Here is a 16,266-nt window from a genome sequence, read left to right as displayed (position 1 = left end):
ACTAACGTGACAAGTGAGGGCCTTTTTATAGACAATACAGGACACTTAAAAAGACTCTTATGTGTGACTAAATGTTCTGTCCCTATACCGTTGTCAGTGTTGAAACTCTGCGGTCCGAAGCACCGCGGGATCTTTGTGGTGATGAACAGAATCCTATACCGAGAGCGTTCCCCGTTTCTTTTTTCTCAACGTATTTACGAGACGCGAACGCGGCGTCTTCCGCGTACGCTGGAGAAATTGCGAGAAGTCTCTTAACTTTTTTTTTCCTTCTTGAAAAAAATTGTCCCGGGATAATGCTAAAGCACACATTTAATGTAAAACATATCGTTGAGACATTGATATTCCTTGTAAAGCAGCCAAACATGTTTTTTGTTTTTTACGAAAAAGACAATTGTGTGAGATGAATAATGAAGTTTGTGAAACGTATTGATATTTCTCTAATATTTCGGTGTGTATCTTGTCGCCACCCCTTTCAGCACATTACTTTTTGATTGCCTTTTACTGAAATCCAGAAGAGAAGCACACCTCACTCTGATAGCTGCAGACACTTTGGTTCCTATATTCTCATGGCGGATTCAAGATGGTGCGGGTGAGACCCTCAACAACTGGTTTTTGTTTGTTTACAAGCAGCCATTTTTTTGTGCCATTTGCTAATGTTTCCAAACAGGTCTTATACTTAAACTCCACTGTCTGACGATGAATTATGTCTTCAGTTTGATCTGTGACCTATTCATTCGGTTCTGTTCTGTTTCGTTTTTTTCATGAAAGTGCCATTTAACATGGGCATCTCAGTGCTCAGAAGTTATTTCATTCCTTATTCATTGCTATTGTATAGTGTTCCTGTGAAATGGATCTTAATATGTGTACAGAACATGGTTCAAAAGGACAATACACTTGATTATATACTTTGTACACACTTGTGTTGTAGTGTTTCTTCCAGTTTTGGTGTGACATTGCTACTTTTTTAAGAGGCTCCTTTGAACAGTCTTTCGAGGAGGTTGCATTAAATGCCAAAAGCAGTTATTTTTTTGGATATGCTTTCATAAGAAAACATTCAATTCAGTTTGAGATATTTTTAATGACTATATATTAAATAATAAGACAAAACCCAGCTAGTAACCCTACCCTATTTGTAATAGCTGAACAGAGGACATTTAAAGGCATTTCTCTTTTGTAACTCTTTATTGAACCAATTCTGATGAGAATCTCCAAGCTCAAAACCACAAAACACCAGGTAACTTAACCTGATAATAAAGTCTGATTTAAATTATTCAGTAATTATATGTTTAAAACATTTGGGCTAATTGTTGTTTTATATAGTTTAACTAGGAATACGTTGGTTTAAGTAGTTAGACTAAGGGAATTAGCCTGGCCATGTTTTAAAAACAGCATGGTTGTATCATCCAGATTCACAGATTTTCTTTCTACCTAACCATACCTCTTTAGTATCTTACTCCCTCACATCCAGTCACTTTCATCAATGAAATTTAATGCAGAAAATGAAGGAAGGCCGTCATAGATTCAACGAGAATGGTTCTAGTGTGTTAATGCTCTCTTTATTGCTTTTAAATGAAACATTGTCATTTCTGTAAGGAAATGGGCTCTAATTTAACTTTCCAGTTTATTATTAACTGTAATTTATATATTCGGAATTCAAAAGTCATGCCTCATCCTTGCAGAATAACCCCACACTTTTGTATTGCGATCACAATATTTCTCACCATTATTCAAGGGAATTCTCTTCTCAATGTCAAAGCAGCGATGGGAAGGAAATAATATAACTTATATGATTAATGAATTGTATAGCTCTGCGGTAAATCGCAGTGTTATTTCTGAACTTATAAAATGTCTTCCTATAAAACAGTGGTTTAGTGGGTTTCCTATGACCAAAAAGCCTTGCTTTTAGCAATCTAACTATTAATATTTAGTACAATTGTGTCTGAAACTTCTATCCAAATTGACTGATAGATTACAGATAGCAGTCGGAGCTGGAAGGTAAGGATCTCAATCACGGATGCCGACAGGTAGGACATGCACATCGGGGATCATACCCTGAACCCGATAGGATAGGGAAAAACATACGCTATCCGATTGTCAGGTGTTTCCCACGCACAGACAAGCATCACAGTGAATTTGAACACCAAAGAAGCAGGCTTATTCTGAGATTATTGGAGGAACACACACAGGTCAAGTAACCTTTATTTGTAGATCCCTAACTCACAGTTACAGTCTCAAAGGGCTTGAAAGGCCTCCTACAACAACACCCCTAACCCTTAGGGCTCTCTGGGCAAGGACTTGTTCCACAGTGCAATGGTTGCAGAATTGGAAAGACATATAATACAAGTATAATAGACAAATACTACAGGTGACATCAGAAGAAGATGTGTCAATCCAGTGAGTGTCTTCCTATTTGATACACCACATGAGATTGAGGAATACAATGATTCACTTCTTGAAATACATATTTAAAATGCAACTAGGCCCATGGCAATGTAGAAAAATGTAAGAAAAATGGGACTTGATTACTATTTATCTTCCCCTCGCATTTCATTATGTTGTAAACACGAGACTTACTGAAAGCATTTCCAGCTGACTTTGAAATATGACATTACTCATAATGCTTTGGTAGAAGACATGTCTTTTGTTAATAATGGGGTTTACGAATGATGACTTCATTAGAAACTATCTCACTGAATATCAAAGGACTGTTTTCAATTTGAATACAAGTTTAAGATAACACCCAAGGAATTAAGAAGCAGAAATTAAGTATCAGAACCATCTCATGTTTCATGCTGCATATATTGGAATTGAATCCATTATGAAAGATAAGGAGGAGTGAAAGGATTTGGGTTCAGGGTGGGGTACTTAGCAGGGTCAACTGTTCCATGGGGGGTTTGACTCCCAACCAGTATCTGTGCTCTGTGCCCAGTATCTGACGTACACTAACAAGATCCCCCCCTTACTCTTTAATGATATCCATCTTAAAACAGTTCCCTGTCAATTGCTTTGGGTAAAAGTGTCTGCTGAATTAGTAAATTACTTTCGCAAATTTTATTTATTATTAAGTCTGCATTTTAATAATTTATTTTAAGCATTCAGTCCAATTGCTGGTCTAATCTGGTAGTGTTTGATCTATATTTCATTATGAGCAGCATATAAATTATACACTGGATCCAAAAAACATTCGGAAATGGGTACGCAATGGCACGAAATGGGTAAGCAATGGTGAATAACAAGTGGGTGTCCACAATCTATTTACATTTTATTAAGGCCAGACAAAATACTGAACTTTGTACAATGAAGAACACAAGGGGAGTCAACCATGCTGTGTTTGTGTGTGTGCGTGCATGTGTGTCTTTGTGAGTGTGTGTGTGTGTGTGTGTGTGTGTGTGTGTGTGTGTGTGTGTGTGTCTGAATGTTTAACATTTAAACAAGATATCACTCATAATATGGAAGTCAGTGTTTGTAAATATTTATTAAATTTGATACAAATGGGTAATTAATAGTTAGCAAACCGTTTTTCCTACTTCATTGGCGAAAAAATGGAAGCAGCTATTGCCAGAAAAAAAGATACAAAAACCGTGGAAGCGGCCTCTGCTATCCCGCAGTCGGGATGATCACTATTGTAGGCCTATCCATAGCCATTTTCTTTTTCCTCATTATAAATGACTGTTGTCCTCTTTGTATGGTATATGAGTGAATATGGTGCTTGATTGGTCATCCTGATATGAATAGGTATTTTAACTCTTTATCTCCATGGGAATACTGCAAGACAGTCATGGCATGTAACAACCTATGCTCTTCAAAATAGTTACAGCATAAAGCAAAGCACAAAGCAGAAGGTTTTGTACAAAGTTTTACCTAAAAGAGAAGAAAGTATAATTTTACACAGACAAGTCATCTAGTCAAAGAGGATGCCATAATGGGTAGGCCCATTAAATGGAATTGATACATACACTTTAACATGCTTGTCCTTCTTACAACAGCATCATGGCTATATCCCCTCCTCTAGCCACCTCATACTGATTCTGGGAAATAGAAACGTCAAGGCCACTACAGCAGGACAGGACGGAAAAAAGAACTGCAGAGAGAAATGTATAAAAATAAATGATAGAATAGGTTATGAATAAATTGTGTCATTTCAAAAAGGATGAATCCATTCATAGGTAATCCTGATCAGGAGATGGTATGAAGAGAATTCAACTTTATATATAAAGTCAGATCATTTTTTATAACAGTACTGTCCCACTGTATCAAATATTACACAAAGGGACATTGTTATTATACAATATTAAACTCAAATACACTCATACACGCATTTATTTTCCCTCAGGTATACAATGAAGAAAACGGCAGGACTCTTCTGGGTAAGTTGAACCAAAAAGTAGTCTTCTCCAACCAAGAACTGTTCCCCTTTTCATTTCTGATAAGGTAAATCCAGTAAGAAAACTCTACTTTAGATTATTTAAGGGACAGTCTGAGAAAAAGCCTCCAGGGTAGGTGTAACTATATGACCCCTTCTGGTTTATAAGTGAAAGTGAATCAGTTATGAACCATTGACCACATGCCACCCGAAAAGATCCAATTAGCCAGTCATGAAGTCTACCTTTTAGTGCTCAACATTGAGTGGGTGGTAGGCAGGCAGGGTGGTGGTTAGGTGAAATATACCCATTCACCTAAATGGTTAGGTTAAACTAGTAGAAAAATTTGATTCTATTCAGTATTGCAATATTTTGTGCATGCAATTATATCTATTATATATACAGTAGCGCAAAGTATCACAATATTTAATTATTAAAAAAAAAAAAAAGTAATAATAGTTTACTCTGATAGCATGTAGCATGTTGACCAACTCCTTTTTCTGAACAAAAATGCCAATATTCCCAAATCAATTTAGGAATATTGGCTGATGACCTTGCAGCCAACAGGACTGGACTCTGTCAGTACACATTTTTGTTTTATTTTTCTCAATTTGATAGAAGCTCTAAGTTACTCTGAGTATTCTTAGGTTTATGTTACTGTATGTCTGCTTTATGTTACTCTATTGTATTTAAATAATTTTAAGTTATGTGCTGGGAGCTCAGTAATCATGTGAGAGGTCTCCTATTCAGATAATTATTACTAAGGTCCTGTGTCCTGAATGTTCAAGGACAAAGTTTTGCACTACCCTCCCAAGTTTTTGCACTTCAGTTAAGTTCACAGAATTGTGAATTGAGCAGTCTTATTTTCATTTTTTTTGTAATACCTTTGAATAATATGGGGGGCATGAATCGCAATATACTGCAGAATCAAATCGCAATAACATTGAATCGTGGTCCAAATATGGCAATACTATCGAATCGTCACATTTTTGCCAATCCCTGGAAATTAGGTCCCAGGGCTACTCAGCCGCCCAGTCTCTTTACCCCACTCTCCTTTACTCAGCTGTGACGCGTATGCAAGTGGCCAATCAGTTCCATGGGAATCTCTCTCTTGCCGTACCTTCCTATGTGTGTGTGTGTGTGTGTGTGTGTGTGTGTGTGTGTGTGTGTGTGTGTGTGTGTGTGTGTGTGTGTGTGTATGTGTGTGTGTGTGCGCGCGCGCGTGTGTGTGAGTGTGTTTGCGTGTGTGTATGTGTATGTGTGTGTGTCTGTGTGTAAACTAGTTAGCCAAATGCTAGCATGCTATGGGTGCTATATGATTTTGAACATAGCTACTGACAACCTTTCATGAACCATACGCAAAGCCACGGCAGGAAGAAACACATTTCGCTCCACATCAAACGACAATGAAGGAAGAGATCCGCTGCCGGTGGAATTGTGGACAGCTTTCACACCAGAGAGGTTGAGACACTTCGGCCAGCAACACAGACACCCATGAGAAGTTAGCGAATGGCTACGTTAGTCAAGCGATAACTTTACTACAGCTCTGCTCATGGACCACCAGCTGCCTGAGCTAGCCCTCTGACATGGAAAAGAGACATCAGAGTTTTTTGGAAGGACTGACAGAAGGCGGAAGGAAGATGAACTACAACCAGCAGAAATGCTAGTAAGCCATGCTAGTAGGCTAGCTCTAAGAGGATGTTAATGTTGGGGGAAGATTTTATTTTTATACAGTGAAATGAGTGGGACCTCCACTAGCGTTTGAGCACTAGGCAACTGTTAGTGGCGTTTGATTTGGAAAATATCGGGGAGTGGTGGAGTTTAGGGGGGGAGGGGGGTTGGGATGTGCTTGGCTTTAGGTTAGTACTAGTAAGTTAGGTTAGCAGACGTCTCAGCTGACACCCAGCAGCTAACGCTGTTAGCGGGTCTACGGCCTAGCGTTACCCGGTAACCACCGCTTCCAGGTCGGCTTGTCTAGTGACCCAGCTAGCCATGTTAGCAAGGAAGGCTAAGCTAAGCTAAACTAAACCTGCTGGGGGCTGACTAGTTTTTATCATTTGGGAGCTATGACATTCGGTCATTTTTAACACTTCAAAGTCCTGGTCACCTCACTGAACATCTAGTGAATATTGTCGGTATGTATGTGATTGTTGGAGCTTTAATGTCCTCTGAGAGGATCCACCTAGCCTGTAGTCAGGTGCGGTGACTTGGGTGTGTTGCTAGTGGTCTGAAGCAGCTCACTTATGTATTATCCTAAAGTTGAGAAAGTATTGATCAAATTCATATTGACATACAGTATTCCGCTGGTGGGCTTCAAGGCTAAGTTATACAAAAGTGCTCTGTGCTGATCGATTCATTGATTGGGATGTCACTGTTTGGATATTTTGTTTTCGGTTCATGTTTTACCTTAATGCTAAGTGATCAGCTAACCCTGGCCTCTTATTCTCAAGCCTCTTGGCTGGTAAAATGCAACTGTCAACTGATGCACTGATTAACGTCACATACACGTATATATATCATCTAGCTTGTTGTCGTTTGCTTATTTAAAGCCTGGATCTGCAAATAATGGTACTATAGTCTGTAGTCACATAGTTAAGTATCATTTTAGATTTGTTTGGGTATGAATTGCTATTCAAGTTTTCCATTCAGCTGACATTTGTGTGAGCTCTATATTTTAACAGAATTATGCAGGCATTGCATTTGGACTAAAAAATAAATAAATCTGATCATATTTTTATTTTACAGATTCATGTTTGTATATGCATTCATTGGGTTGCCAATGTTCCAAAAAGTCCCTTTCCTGAATACCTGACCAGGATAAGGACACGGATCTTCAACTGTGGTTTAGCAAATGAGGGGACTCCAGCACAAGAACATGCACAGACTCCAAAACCAATTTAAGGAACACAGGAGACAAGCCTGAGACCACAGTTCTTGATGAACCCATCTTTGTTCTGCTGCCATCCCCAATGGAACTACCGCTGTAGACAGACGGCTCTGTGGCTGCCACTGCTGCACGGTATCCTGAGCCCCGGCCTCAAAGGGAGCACTGCTGTTCCAACCTGGACGTGGACATGGGTTCTCAGGCTCTTCAGATACTACGGCAAGGGGTTTGGGCCTCCCTGACTGGGGGCTGGTATGTGGACCCACACCAGAGCACGTTCTCCAACTGTTTCCACCTCTACCTCTGGATATTCCTACTGGCCTTCCCCTTCCTGTTGTACATGGTGAGCATCCTTTCATTGTGATCTCGCTGGGCGGTTTAGCTACACAAATAAATATACTAAACCATCATGTCAAATGTGAAGACTTTGAACGTTTGGTAACTGTGAACCGATTTGGCCGTTGAGCACTGGTTGTGGTTAGACCCCTTGCTCAAGGGGATTCTAGGTTGGCTGAAGACACTGGGAATCAAACTCAGGATAAATAGGTTCGAAATTTAGCCTACTAAATAATACTAGACTAACTTGACATTCTGTAAGGCATTTTCTCAGAATGCTACCAACCGTTGTATGAATAAGTTGGTTTAAGTCACCTTGGGTTACACTGTGGGTGACACAATCCCTTCAACACAGACACTTTTTATTATGGTTACTCTGTTGTAACGTCTGGACCAACGGAAAAATTCGAGCCAAACAGGATGTATTACTCAACAATCATGCATAGACTGGAATGCTGGAATAAAAATAATGTTGAAGTGTTTTGTGTCAGAAAAGGTTGAACCATTTTTAACTCCCAAATGTCCCGACTTGGATTAATAAAGTAGTTATCTAATCAAAAAACAATCATAATTTGCATAGGCTAGACAAGTGTCCTATTTTCCATGTGAGTGGATATTACTTATACGGAATATGCAGTATGAGTAATTCTTTTGGTGCTGTTGTTGGAGATTGAGATATGAGCTAGACATGGCTTGAAAACCTCCACAAAGAGGAGGAAATGGCTCCAGGCAACAATTCGAGTCTTTGTGGGTTGAGTAACACTTTGGGGTGTTTATTTATAAACTATTCTTCTGTTTCGTTTTATACATATTAAAACTACATGCAGCAGTTTTTTTCTCAAGCCTATTTTCAATGGGAACACTGAAAGGTTTGCTATCGAATGTGAACCAATTGCTGGTTTTTGAAGTATTGGATGTATTTGAATATACCTGTCATTACGTGTTCACCCTACAGGCTCTCCCTCCTAGCCTGTTGGTCGCCGGCATTTACTGTGCCGTGGTGGCGGTCTTCTTCACCGCCATCAAGGTGGTGAACTTCAGGCTGCACTCCATGTTTGACCTGGGGGAGATCATAGAGAAGAAGCAGGCCTCGCTCTCCACAGACGCCCCGCGGTTGGAGGAGGGCGACGAGGGCTCGGGCACCCACGATGGGAACCAGCATAGGTAAAGCGACGTAGGAGATGGGCTGGCTGCGTCGTAGTTCTGAGGAGGAGTACCTTTACATTTAGCTTCAGACACTTTTATCGAAATCAGACTTGCAATCGAATAGCTGAGAACCATCAAAAAGCATACAATCAGAATTGGACAATCTGCAAAAAAAGTAGTGCAGACCTCCGGGTTAGTGAGTGGATAAGACATGGTACATGTCCACAAATGTCATCCTAAATTCAATGCTCAAAGTCAGAAGTGCAAAAGTGCAAGTGGATGATCTATAATGACTTTTTTTCTTTCCACTTTTAGGAGCAAGTTCATTTATTTAGCCCTTTATCGCAATGCAGGTCTCCAAAGACTATACAGGCCGGCATTATAATACGGCAGCTTTAACAAGCCCATTCAGAGGACAGGAGGGAAACTCCCTACAGCCCCAAACGCATGCAAATAAGTAACGCATCAAAGGGGTCACGGCGAGGAGGTGCAATGGCGTGGGCAGTAATGGCAAACTAAAAGTCAATCAGGAAGCCATCAAAGTTCTGCTGGAGTGAAATGTGCCCGACGACAGGAAAAGTTGTGACCGTTGCTGTCCTCCCTCCTTCCCAGGGACAGCCATGTTGGCGTGGAGATGACGGTCTTCCGGAAGGTCAACTCGACGCCGCCGGTGCGCTGCAGCTCCCAGCACTCTCTGTTTGGCCTCAACCAGGTGTCGGTGAGCCACGCTACAGCATATCCTACAGTCACATACACCAGCCGCCACGCCGGAGTCCGTAGTTCCCTGAGTCATAGCGGAGAGGGTTGTGATTCGCTCTGCTGAACTTCACATTCTTTTGTATGATAACTTGAGACACTCGTCGTCTCTGTTAAAGAGTAATTGAACTGAATTTAGAGAGTGAAGTGAGGCGGATTCCTGGGTGCTAAATAACAGATTTTTCCTGTTTTTGTTTAATTTAAAGGAGTTTCTGCCACAGCTAGAGGATACAGGCGGAACCAAGGGTAGGTATTTTAGTTTTTGTGTCCTGCATCCCAAAAATAAGGGGTGTGTGTGTGTGTGTGTGTGTGTGTGTGTGTGTGTGTGTGTGTGTGTGTGTGTGTGTGTGTGTGTGTGTGTGTGTGTGTGTGTGTGTGTGTGTGTGTGTGTGTGTGTGTGTGTGTTGTATCAATCATTATATATGCAGTAATTTCAATATTGCAGTATTACAAATGAAAAGATAATCAAGGCCTTTTTGTTGCTCCAGCCCAATCTTTTATTTTTGCCTTCTTTAAAACATGAACATGATTCTGCTCCTGAGCAACAGTACAAATACTGCATGTCTCTTGTTGGCCCTTTTTTGTCTCCTGATGAATTAGATATGAAGGAGATGATGATGCAGGAGCACGGCTGCCATAACGTAATGTTGACCACAGCTAATCGAGGGCTTCTTCGCCAGTGCTCCCTGGACACTATGAGTAAGCCCAGCGCTAATCTCTTCTTCACAAGCTCTGAGAAACACAACAAGGCCTAACCCTGCTCTATTGTGTTGTAATCCACTTAGTCTACTCTTCAGTCGCTGTTGCTTTGTGGTATTTGGTTGCCTATAAGCTTGTATTTACCACCACACATGACATTGTGTGTAAAAGGTCCCCCAATCCACAATGCAAAAGAAGGAATGGATTGTATTCAATGCATGATGTGTGATTAATGAAGGCAGGTAGATTCAATTCTGGGTTCCATTTCCAACACTTCCACAGGCTACTTGTAGGCATCCTTGAGCAAGAGTCCCCACTCCCCACCTTCTACTCTGTATGCATTACATGCGTCTGAATTCACTGTACATCTTGTGGGGATGATTAGATTCAACTTAATTGTCTTTGCACAGTACAATTCAATGAAATACAGTAAGCGTTCAATGAAACGTGAATATGACGTGTGACGTAAGTGCTGAGTTATACATGGCAACAGTGAATATGTTTTCCACATTCCACTAATCGATATAGTGGATATTAAAAAAAGGATAACACACAAATGATTGACTACCCTCATCCTATCACACCCAAAGCTCTGGCCGTTCGGCTCTCAGACACAGTAATACTTAATTAACCTTGAGCAATGTTTTTAATGAGTGGATGTGCAGAACAGCTAGTTAAATACTGTAGCATTTGAGGATCTCGTATGTTAGTGAGGGCAGTCGTGCTAATTACCATTGGCTAACTGTCATTGGCTGCTTTTTTTTAATAGGCTCCTTCGAACAGGCTTTCAAGGAAGTTGCCTTAAATGCCAAAAGCAGCTCCCCTCTGCTCAACCGGAGTCGGTATTAAATCTCCACTGCTCCTACTGCTCTTTCCTCCTCCCCCTCACAGGCCACATTTCCACAAACATAAGTTACTGTTAATGAGGCCTTCCTTCTTGCCTGCACTAATGACACGTTGGCTGTCTCCATTATGCTGCAGTAAAATCAATCAAGCGGATCTTTTTCTGTTAAACCCGATGCTGTATGTAATCTATATCATCATCATCATCATCTCTCTCCGCCCAGGGGCTGCCACGGGGGTCCAGTCCTGCATGGCCGCAGCACTGGGTTCAGAGTACCCGGGTCTAGTGAGCCTGCCCACCGTGTCTGGCTTCAGGGAGCCCCAGGACTGCCCGTCCATCCCCCCGTCCCCCTCCAGCCAGGAGGACGGCGGCGACAAGGAGCCGTCCCAGGAGGGGGAGCGGCGCTCGGAGCAGCTCTCTCCGCAGATCCCGGAGGAAGCACACAGCCTGAGGGCCTACTGCCCCCTGGGGGCCTCGGCCGAGTCGGAGAGCCTCGGCGAGACGCCGCTCAGCCCGCTGATCAAGAGCAGCCTGAGCGAGGAGCTGAGCGAGAACCTGCTGGGCCTGGGCCTGGACCCCGTGGCGTTCGGCCCCGGTGCCAAGCACCCCGGCAGCCGCAGCGGCGTGGCGCTGGCCGCCGGCTCCACCGACAGCTGCTTCAGCGCCGGCGGAGCCACCACGGACCGCGAGACCCTGAGCACGGTGAGCAGCTACCGCAGCGAGAAGACGGACTCCACCCAGCTGGAGAGCCCCTCCCTCAGCCTGCCGCGGCCCACGGACCCCCGGGCGCCGGCCTCGGGCCCCGCGGCCGCCCCGTGCCCGGCGGAGGACGGCACGGGGCAGGGCAGCAGCGACACGGACAACCTGTCGGACAGCGTGCTGCTGCGCTCGCCGTCCCGCGAGGTGTCCATCGGCCAGGGGCTGGACAGGACGTTAGTGGAGGGGGAGGACCTGCCCTCTGCGCCCTCCGACGCGGCCCAGCCCCCGCCTCCGGCGCGCGACTCCTCCCCCTCCAGCAGCGGCCACTCTGAGGTGTGTGATCTGGGCAGGGCGGCCCCGGTCCCCCCTCTGCCGCCGCCCCGCCAGGCCAACTCCGTCCCCGCCGGGCTGGGTCTGGGCCTGGGGTGCTCGGAGCCCGCCCTGCACCCCTCAGCCCCCTTCCTCCTGTCGGAGCAGCCGGTGCCACCGCAGGCCCAGCAGGTGGTCCGGCCCAAGGACCTGAAGCTGCTCCGGGCGGGGGCGGGCAGTGCGGCCCACCGGCCGGGCCGGAGGAAAGCACCACGCAAGCGTGCAGCGGCGGGCAGCAGCAGCTTCGACTGCGGCTCGTACAAGCGCCACCACAACCACCGGCAGCCACGGGACTACATCCCGGTGCGCAGCCGGCTGGGGGCCAAGGCCTACAGCGAGAGCCTGTACGAGGACTCGAGCGACGAGGACGACGACGGCAGCGACATGAGCGCCGGCTCCAGCCTGGGCTCCCAGCGGCGCTACAGCTCCGACGACGAAGACGACGACACCAGCTCCTCTACCTCATGCTACTCCCCGGACCTCGCCAACACAGGCGTGGCGTCGTCTTCGCTCCCCGCCTCTGCCGCCGCCCTGCTGCCCCCCGTGTCCCGGGACGGCGACCTGTTGCCGGGGGAGACCGCCACCCACCACCACCACCACCACAACAACAACAACACCACCACCAACGCCCCCGCCGGCGGCGGCTCATCGCACTCGCGCACCGCGCAGCGCTCCGCCAGCACGGCCAGTGCCAAGACCCACGCCCGGGTGCTGAGCATGGACGGAGCGGGGAGTCAGGGCAACACCACCGCCCTGCCGGGCGCCCTCCTCTCCATGCCCTCCTCCTCCACCCCCGCGCCCCGCACGCTCTCCGTCTCCAAGTCCGACCTGGAGGCCCGCACCCTCCACATCGACGGGGGCTTCCCGGGAGCCCACCACCACCATCACCTCCACCACCACCGGCTGGACTCCCTGGGCGGCTCCTGGACTGGGAACCAGATGGGTTGGAGGGCTGGGGAGCTGGTGGAGGAGGGGGCTGTGGGTGGAGGTGAGATAATATAAAATATAATGCAAATTTATAAATGTAATACTTTATTGGAGGCAGGGGAGTAATAAATGCCACTAATATGCAATAGTTGGAGTGCTATTTGTGGTGCAAGGGAGGGTCTCCCACCCGCACTGCACTAACTGCACCTTACAACGCTCAACCACAACGCTTTACTACAACGCTTGCACATGCTGTAAATGGCCTCATCCACATTAGATTCACTTCATCTATTTTTTTAAAATTATGAATGGTTACAGCCTTTAATATTGAATCATTCTTCCAGGGAGGTGCAGTCTAGCCTCAGTCAGTCAGTTAAGTGATGATTCATTGTCACTAGTTTGATAGGGTTTTGTTTTGATTGACTGTCACTAGTTTGATTGAGTTAGCTGCTGATTAACTGTCACTGCAGTTTCATTGACATATGTCTTGATTCACAGTCACTGTAGTCTGATTGAGTTAGGTGATGATTCACTATCGCAGTAGTTTGATTAAGTAATGCTTCAGGGGGGAGTGTAGGAATGTCTGGTTTGAAGTACAGCTTTAAAACCCCCGAGTGTTTCAGATGAAATCCATTAGGGCATAATTGCCTTAGTAAACCTATATTTGTGGAGGCTGTTCTCTGTGAACTCGGCTGATGATTCATGGCAAGTCACCCTCCTGCGGTAACTTTTAAAGCACTGCGGCAATCTTCACTCCTAGCCAATTGATAATCAATGAAATTGATAATTGCTGCATCTCATTGTCACGGTACCGCAGGGCGCAGACACTCCCTTACATATTTAATTTGAAACGTGGGGTGGCTTGAAAATAAATAAAGTTTCAATGAGAACTTGAAAGTGACACGGTATACTTGTCATCTCCTCCCCATGCTTTACTGCGTCTGGTGCTGATGCTGCTGTAGCCATGGCAACAGAGGAGGGCAGCAAGCGGGACTCGGTCAGCAGCGTGAAGAGGACCCAGGCCATCCGGCGGAGACACAACGCCGGGAGCAACCCCACCCCTCCCCCCTCCACCATGGGCTCTCCACCCAGGTGGACACACACACACACACACACACACACACACACACACACACACACAGGCTTCTTCATGCCTTGCCTCAGTTCTCTCCATCTTGGCCCCTCCCCATCTACCCCTGCACCAGGCAGTACACTGGAACGCCTGTTTTTTAATGAAACATTCTCATAATGCTACTTCTTGTTGCTGATCCCTCATCTCTATGTGCTGTCTCATTATGCTGTCGTCATTAGGTTCTGTGTTGCCCGAAATTCCTCGCACAACACAATGATGGGAGCTAGAAAGTGGATAAGGGGTTTGACTCATCTACATATCTAGATATAATATAAAAAAATGATACAATACAAAAAGATTCAATAAATAAATATACAGGCTAAATGGTTGAATTCACATTATTGCACAATATTGGAATATTGATATTGCACAGTATGGTATATTTTAATATTGCACATTAGTGTTGGTGTGTATTTGGTCTACTGGGAACAGTCTATATTAACAGTGTATATTAACTGTTAACTGCCGTCAGTATAGTCTGACGGCAGCAGGAAAGACCGGCGTTGCTTGTAAACGGCCCTCAGTCACCTGCTCATCTCCGTGGTCGACACTTTCCCCACGCGTCCCTGAATCGGCTGAGGTCATCTCGTGTGTGTGTGTGTGTGTTCCTGCAGCCTCCAGGACCTCCAGCGTGCCCGCACCTCCTCCAACTCCAGGAACCGCACCCTGCCCTCGGCCCTGCAGTTCGCCTCCTCCCTCCTGCTGCCCCGGGGCGGCGGCGTCCACGAGGCCTCCACCTTTGACGACACGTCGGAGGGCGCCATACACTACTTCTACGACGAGAGCGGTGAGCGAACGCCGTGCATCCATCTGCTGCAGCCTCCCACAGGCCCCGAGTGGGGATCTTTAGTAGGAAATATGGGCGTTTCCGGCTGTTGAGTCAAGCTGCACTGTGACTTTGTGTAGGATTGTTCAGTGATTAAAAATACGTGGTGCCGTTGGAAATGTTATTGCGGCATCTTCGTGGCCGGATCGGATGAGGCCCCATTGTTTGAACCAGATCATCAACACAGGGATTATATTTTGGAGTGATTGCGTGTCCGCTGATGTGCAGTGTTTCCTGTTGTAGGAGTGAAGAGGTCCTATACGTTTGGCCCTGCCGGAGGAGGATATGAAGACCCTATGCAGTAAGGCCTCCCGCTCTACTCCTTTTGTAGATCAGTTTGGTGAACAACGAAACGTACTACTAGCTGAGAAAATTGCTAGTGGTATTTCTTTTGGTGCAAAACCAATGTTTTTCAGTAAATTAAATAGATGAATCAGCCTTCAAACAATCGCCTTTTTATGCTTCACAACATTTTCCAGTGTTAAACACGGTCACTACCCTATTATGTGTGAGTATTATATTTAATTATGTGTTGCCACTATTGAGAAGAAAGGCACCGCATGCATAGATGTTTGATTAGCTTCACCATGGGAACTGTTAGATTTCAACCCTGCTTGAACGACCTGACCCTCACCCCCCTGCAGGGAGAGGGAGAGGGAGCGAGAGCGGCAGAGGGAGATGGAGCGGGAGAGAGAGAGACAGTCCCAGTCTTCGAGCTTCACCTCCACCGAGGTGCAGGAGGCGCCGGCCTTGTCCATGCTCCAGCCCCGGCCTGTGGTCCTGCAGGGCATGCGCGTGAGACAGGTGCCCCTGGAGATGCCTGAGGTGAGCCATACCTGTTTGATTACCCACACACCCCTTTGATTTGAACCAAGGATTATCCGAATGTTATTATTATAAAGGTAATGCATACAAAGAATATAATGTGTTCATTTAATTGTTGAGGGCTGGAAAGTCTAGTGGTTAGGGTGACTCCCACCTGGAAGGTTCTTGGTTCCAACTGGCCGCAGTCTACCTGAATGCATCTATAAACACGATGCCCCCGATCTAAAATATGTCTTACATAATGTAAGTCACTTTGGATGAAAGCTACTTTTGAATGACTAAATAGTAATTTGTAAATGGAGTTCAAGTTATCATACCGTATAGCATATAAGGGGGAAAGACAGAGATGGGAGGTGTCAAAACTGACAAAATTGTTAATTGCGACGTGTTGATAAAATGGGTGAGACTGTCAAGGTGTGAAATTGAGTTAACAAGAAGTAAAAGAAACTCGAACAATGGCCT

The 16,266-nt window shown here is 45.3% G+C and overlaps 1 protein-coding gene across 1 annotated transcript in view; it reads left to right on the top strand.

The window, feature by feature from the left end:
- The first annotated feature begins 5,649 nt into the window (after positions 1–5,649).
- The window catches only part of LOC311354681 (pecanex-like protein 3), a 32,906-nt gene continuing 22,289 nt past the window's right edge, over positions 5,650–16,266 (top strand). Inside the window, exons 1-11 of the mRNA XM_084474504.1 lie at positions 5,650–6,027; positions 7,107–7,588; positions 8,537–8,745; positions 9,340–9,445; positions 9,690–9,729; positions 10,084–10,182; positions 11,250–13,082; positions 13,984–14,113; positions 14,768–14,940; positions 15,223–15,280; positions 15,624–15,804. Of these exons, the coding sequence (XP_084330630.1) occupies positions 7,436–7,588; positions 8,537–8,745; positions 9,340–9,445; positions 9,690–9,729; positions 10,084–10,182; positions 11,250–13,082; positions 13,984–14,113; positions 14,768–14,940; positions 15,223–15,280; positions 15,624–15,804 (2,982 nt within the window). The 5' untranslated portion in view covers positions 5,650–6,027; positions 7,107–7,435. The remainder of the gene's footprint in view (positions 6,028–7,106; positions 7,589–8,536; positions 8,746–9,339; positions 9,446–9,689; positions 9,730–10,083; positions 10,183–11,249; positions 13,083–13,983; positions 14,114–14,767; positions 14,941–15,222; positions 15,281–15,623; positions 15,805–16,266) is intronic.

This window comes from Micromesistius poutassou (genome assembly GCF_964030765.1).
Source record: "Micromesistius poutassou genome assembly, chromosome: 10".
Taxonomy (NCBI): Eukaryota; Metazoa; Chordata; class Actinopteri; order Gadiformes; family Gadidae; genus Micromesistius; species Micromesistius poutassou.
The sequence above is the reverse complement of the archived record's forward strand: the minus strand, read 5'-3'. Positions and strand labels throughout refer to the sequence as shown.